The sequence below is a fragment of the Polyodon spathula genome, chromosome 10, assembly GCF_017654505.1.
Source record: "Polyodon spathula isolate WHYD16114869_AA chromosome 10, ASM1765450v1, whole genome shotgun sequence".
Lineage (NCBI taxonomy): Eukaryota > Metazoa > Chordata > Actinopteri > Acipenseriformes > Polyodontidae > Polyodon > Polyodon spathula.
This window is the reverse complement of record NC_054543.1, coordinates 42,683,313-42,689,552: the sequence shown is the minus strand read 5'-3', so window position 1 is coordinate 42,689,552 and position 6,240 is coordinate 42,683,313. Positions and strand designations below refer to the sequence as shown.

At 35.2% G+C, this 6,240-nt stretch overlaps 1 protein-coding gene across 3 annotated transcripts in view; it reads left to right on the top strand.

Moving 5' to 3' along the window:
* Positions 1-6,240, top strand: part of LOC121322342 (rab3 GTPase-activating protein catalytic subunit-like) — a 34,211-nt gene that overhangs the window by 13,148 nt on the left and 14,823 nt on the right. For all 3 annotated transcript variants that reach the window (XM_041262181.1, XM_041262180.1, XM_041262182.1), the window contains exons 3-9: positions 2,782-2,904; positions 3,022-3,077; positions 3,811-3,886; positions 4,403-4,535; positions 4,763-4,841; positions 5,232-5,351; positions 5,709-5,874. In XM_041262181.1, coding sequence (XP_041118115.1) covers positions 2,887-2,904; positions 3,022-3,077; positions 3,811-3,886; positions 4,403-4,535; positions 4,763-4,841; positions 5,232-5,351; positions 5,709-5,874 — 648 coding nt within the window. In that variant the 5' untranslated portion in view covers positions 2,782-2,886. The remainder of the gene's footprint in view (positions 1-2,781; positions 2,905-3,021; positions 3,078-3,810; positions 3,887-4,402; positions 4,536-4,762; positions 4,842-5,231; positions 5,352-5,708; positions 5,875-6,240) is intronic.

The window sequence follows — 6,240 nt, the reverse complement described above, 5'->3', positions numbered from 1 at the left end:
CCCCCCCCAAACCAAACCCAGCAGATGGCACAAAGGTTTGCTGACTTTATTGTAGAGGTTGAAATCAATGGGGCATTCAATGGACTGGCTGTGTTATAAAACTCTTTACTTTGTACTGTGGTGGGAGTCCCTAAGATTTGAAAACAAAATAATAATTGAGCAGTTCACATAAACAAGAAATACCTTCAAATATATTAGTTACAGATTTATCAGTAATGCATTACAATACAAATGCTTTACACCTATTACATTTGTATTATTGGCTATGTTGTAATATTTTGGGGTAATATTTGTAACACTGGTAAAGACATGTCTGTACTTTATGACATTGCTTTCTTAGATCAAAATAACAGAATAACTTGCACGATTCTATTTAATATTGAAATATGATATAAATGAACTATCTACCTAACTGCACTCCAGGCTGATATCAGGTTGAGCTGAGTTAATTGGAAAAGAAGATGCTTATCCACACCATTCCATTGGGCTACAATATAGGAAACAGTTTTCACATTATAAACATTAGCTACTAACCCTAACTTTGTTCTACATGTAAAGTCATTATTGCTGTATGAACGATGCAGTACTGAAAACCTGACCGCAACCTTGGAGGACTTCTTATTATGGCTATTCTGATTCGTTACAATTAAACTTGTTTAAATCCAAGTTTCCACGGTGGAAAAAAGGCACCAGAAATTACAGGTGCACTCAACATTTTCCAAACCACCTCCCTTCATAAATTCAGCTTTTTACAAAAAGCTGCCCCCATGGTTGAAAATGGACATAGCATGTAAATAATAATTTAAGCAGAACGCAATATAGACTTATACATTATACAGAATGTAGATGGTACAAAGTTATAGGCTTGAGGTATCTGCCTGGTCAACAACTAAGATTTCACTGTTCACTTAACATGTTAATTCTAAGCACTTACCAGCTGTTAAAAAAAAAACAAAAAAAAAAAACATAAATCTAATTAAGTTTCACTAACAGACAATAGGAAATGCATTCAACATACCTTCTAGTTTTTGAATGAAATAGTGCCTGTAGACCTTGGCTACAAAAGTCAAGGGGAATCTCTGGACATAGGCTCAAGAGCGTAGCATGTCCAGTAAAGTCCTAGGCTGAAACTGGGTGAATCTTGAAAGCAGGATACTTTCCAACTTCCCAAAAAGCTGACTTGAATTGGGGGGAGGTAGTTAGGCTTTTTAAAAGCAATGATCTGCCTTGCAGTCTGACTTGTACTGTATTTTTTCAACGTTATAAATAAAGCTATCTGCCACTGCATTAAAAATGGGTTCTGAAAGGTACCTTCTCTGAAGGTAGTGCTGTATGACCTGGCTGATGACCTCAGAGTTAATGGTGAAAGCTTTATCAGCGAGTTCTTGATCCGTGCAATGGCTGACTAGTCTAGAAGTCTGTTTGCCAACCTTTATTATCAATGGTATTGCTTGGTTTTGCTGTCAGACTGTGCAGGATATCACTTAATGCAATTTCACTGAGTTGGTGTGCAAACCTAGCAGTGCATGTATGTTTGTCACCAACCTGTTTCAGAAAGGCATATATTTGGACTGCATCAGTTGGTTTAAGAGCTTCATTAACTTTCACATCTAACAACTCCAAAATCTGTGTAAGCAAACTTGTTAAATTTGCAGATGACACAAAAACAGAAGGAGTGGCAAACACCTTTTGCAGCAGCAAAGTCCATTCAAGATGATCTAGACAGCATTCAGAACTGGTCAGACACGTGGCAAAGGACATTTAATAAAGAAAAGTGTAAGGTACTGCATTCAAGCAATAAAAATGTCCATTACAAATAGCATATGGGAGATACTGAAATTGAAGAAGGAATCTATGAAAACGAATTAGGAGTTTATGTTGCCTCAGAAATGTCTGGCAATGTGGGGAAGCTATAAAAAAGGCCAACAAAATGCTTGGATATATAGTGAAAAATGTTGAACTTAAATCAAGGGAAGCAGTGCTAAAACTGTACAATGCATTAGTAAGACCTCATCTAGAATATGGTGTTCAGTTCTGGTCACCTCGCTACAAAAAGGATATTGCTGCTCTAGAAAGAGTGCAAAGAAGAGCAACCAGAATTATTCCTCGTTTAAAAGGCATGTCATATGTACACAGGCTAAAAGAACTGAATCTATTCGGTCTTGAACAAAGAAGCCTATGCGTTGATCTGTCTCAAGCATTCAAAATTCTAACAGGTATTGACAATGTCAACCCAGGGGACTTTTTCGACACAGGAGATTAGATAAAGGGGCATTCAGAACAGAAAATAGGAAGCACTTTTTTACAAAGAGAATTGTGGGAGTCTGGAATCAACTTCCCAGTAATGTTATGAAGCTGACACCTTGGGACCCTTCAAGAAACTACTTGATGCGATTCTGCGATCAACAAGCTACTAACAACCAAATGAGCAAGATGGGCCGAATGGCCTCCTCTCGTTTGTAACCTGTATTGTTATTATATTCTTAATCAGTGCCTAAATAGAATTTTAATTGTGAGAAAGCTCACTGGGAGTTTATACAACGAATAAACGCAGCAGTTACCTACAGCAGCACAGATGTTTAATTTTATTAGAACTGACACATCAGCACTATCAACATTTAGCTTTTACATAAGCTGTACTTTATCTGATTAAGGTAAGCAGCAAGGGAACGTACAGCATTTGTGTATCACACAGATACATAAGACAACTGTCTTCTCGGCAGATTTAGCTTTTCATTTTCACTGCTTTGAACAAACTATCAGTGTTTTCTTTCCGTACAGTCGCTACTTCTGTGAAACTACTCACTAGTTTCGAGATGTCCCCCCACATATGTCGCAGGAAATATTTCCCATAATACAATGCAAGCAAACAAATAGAGGTTCAAGATGGCGGCTGATAGTGATGTGAGTATTCGTTTACTGTAACTACAGTTATAACATTATTATTAGTATGATGTCATTCTGTTTTGCAATATATTGTGTACAATAATATAACACAGTGACGCTTTGCATTGTTTACAGCCGGAGTCGGAAGTGTTTGAAATCACAGACTTCACCACCGCCTCGGAATGGGAAAGGTAACGATATCTTCTTCCTGCTGTTGTCAATTACACATCAGCCAGGGAGCATTTCATAAGTCAGCGCCTGTCACTTATTATTAATCTTTACTAAACCAGATGGAAATATGGTTATGCGTTTGAAAAACAAATCATTATTATTATAACACCAGCCTGTCAGGCATTACACTTTAGTTTTGTTGTAGACAAAATCGAAAGAAGCGAACTCGAAACTCTAGTGTACGAGCAATGGAGTCTTTTTGAAAACCATTCAAAGCATTAAGTTCAAATGAAAAATACATTTCCCTGCACAATGTTAGTATCTTATATAGAGTATATATATATATATATATATATATATATATATATATATATATATATATATATATATATATATATATATATATATATGTAGTATGTATGTATATTAATATGTATATATATATATATATGTATATATATATATATATATATATATATAATATATATATATATATATATATATATATATATATATATATATGTGGGGAGTGAACTATAAATTTAGGACTTTAATCTATGCAGTCATTTAGTGCAGCATTTAAAAATCAATCCATTTGATTTCAGTAAAATAGTTGCCTGAATGGGGCAGTTCTGGTTATGTTTTAAGCCATTAAATAAATTGCTTTAGTCATGTGACCGACTCCTTTTAGGCATTTTTTTCCCGTCTTGACAATGCACTTGATGCATTAATTTTATTCCTTTGCGGTTTTAGGTTTGTTTCAAAGGTAGAGGAAGTGCTGAATAACTGGAAACTGATTGGAAGTAGCGTACACAAACCTCTGGAGAAGGTATGGTAATTAAGTGTGGGAAATGTACTGTTTAATTTAATAGAGTAGTGCCTTGGAAATCTTATGAAAATTGTATAGATTAAGATTATTTTTTTTTTTGCATGATTGAAATATATTGTGCCAAAAAAAAAGCCATGCAGGTTAAAACTCTTATCTTAACTTGGAGCCAGGGGATGTTTGTAAAATTATTAATATGACATTCCTAATCAAGAAATGTTTTTCTTTTTTTTTTTTTTTTTTTTTACAATAGCAACGCACTGCTTTTTGATTGGTATGGCCGTATTCGTAAAGCAGTAATGTTCCAATAAATGCATAGGACTGCCCATAATGTACAACACCGTAAATACCAGATATAGATGGCTGGTTAGCATTTAAAAAAAAAAAAAAAAAAAAAATTGATAACAGGGCAAAAGACTGTTGCACACAACCATCTTAATTTGTTAGCAGATTAGGAAGATTTTAGAGCTTGTTTTATTTACAGTATTTCTTTTTGTGTGTGTGTAATGTTATGTTCAGGGCGAATATAACAGTGGCACCTGGGAAGAAAAGACAGAAGAAATTTCCTTTGCAGACTACAAATTTACAATAACGCATCACTATTTAAAAAAAGAGTCACCCGACGGGGAAGAAAAAGAGGAACCAGAGGAAGGTATGCAGCCTTTTGAACTGTGTATTGCTGTAGAAATATGATGAGGATGAACTGTAGAACACACAGTGTGCTGTAAATAGTTTGTTTGATGTTATGATTAATTTAAACACTGAGTTCTTGCATTCTTTTTTGGATAGATGTTTTTTTACGTACATGAATACCAGTAATTCTTTCCCTTACTTGTATTCTGTAAAATTGCTTAATTATCTGCCCTTTCTCATTTACAGATGCATTCCCTGCAGCTATGCAAGATTTGCTGTGCATGAACAATGATTTTCCACCCAGAGCTCACTGTTTAGTCAGATGGTGCGTATTTTGTATTGACCTTTGTTACATTTGAGGAGAGATCACATACTGTAAAGCGTTCTTGTTTGACTGAAAGATGGAATGTGACCCTACTGTAAAATACATAATGAAAACATAGTGCTTTCAGTCCTCTGCCTTGAGCTATATACATGTTTATTGTTGTTGTTGCATTACAAATAGTCTGGAGAGTGGGCTTTTACAGTGTTGTTTACTACACTGTCACTGTGCCGTAATGCCATTGATGAATGTGGTTTGCACAAATTTAAGGCATCAATAGACTTCATTTTTTATATTCCCCTTTAGATTTTGGTTACATTGCTTCAAACATTTCTACTTTAAAACAAAAATGCCTAACTTTGAAACATTTTTTTTTGTGTGTGTGTTTTACAGGTATGGGGTGCGTGAGTTTGTTATAATTTCTCCAGGAGCCAACAATGATGCAATCATCAGTGAATCAAAGTGTAATCTGCTGTTAAGTTCCATATCAATTGCCTTGGGGAACACAGGCAGGTAGGTGGCAGTATGCATCATTGTAAGTGCTTTGTGTAAAGAGTACACATTACCAAATAGCTTGTTAATTAGTGCTGCACCTCTGTTGATAATATTTGTTGTAATGGAATACTAACAGTTACTGAAGACCCAGTAATGGTTAGTTATTTAGTACCAGACAAGTAATTCAAACAGTGAAAGTATTGAGGAGTCTTTCAACATTGTGCCCTCTAGATGGAGATGTTCAGTTGTTCTTCAGACTCACAAATCATAATTATACACTAAATACATTTTAGAAGAAGCAGTTTTAGTGTAAACTGTGTTTGAAAAGCATGATTTATATTTATAGATGAAATAAAATAGATAAATATCTTTCAGCCAGGTACCACTGTTTGTACAAATCCAGCAGAAGTGGCGACGGATGTATGCTGGTGAATGTCAGGGTCCTGGGGTCCGCACTGACTTTGAAATGGTCCACCTTCGCAAAGTGCCAAACCAGTACAGTCACCTGTCAGGACTGCTGGATATCTTCAAGTCAAAGATTGTAAGTAATGGGACGCCCATCTAAATACCTGCTCTATTGATATGTAATTCAGGCGGGCAGGGTCAAGTGCCTTTTTAGGGTTTTTTGACTGTTTTACATATTTAAGACAGGTTGCCTTTAGATATTCCCATTATATTACAAATACAGTTTGGGAAAGAATTTGTCCCCATTTTAATTAAACTACGGAATAATGGAATGGACAGCACAGGTTTATTATTACTTTAGTGAAACTTGACCGAGAGAATAGTTCAGTATAACATTATATGTATTTATAACATTATATGAAAGAGGATTTGAGCACCAGTTTAGTGAACCTATGATAACATATATACCTCATTTCCATAGTCAAGCCAACTCGAGTAGACG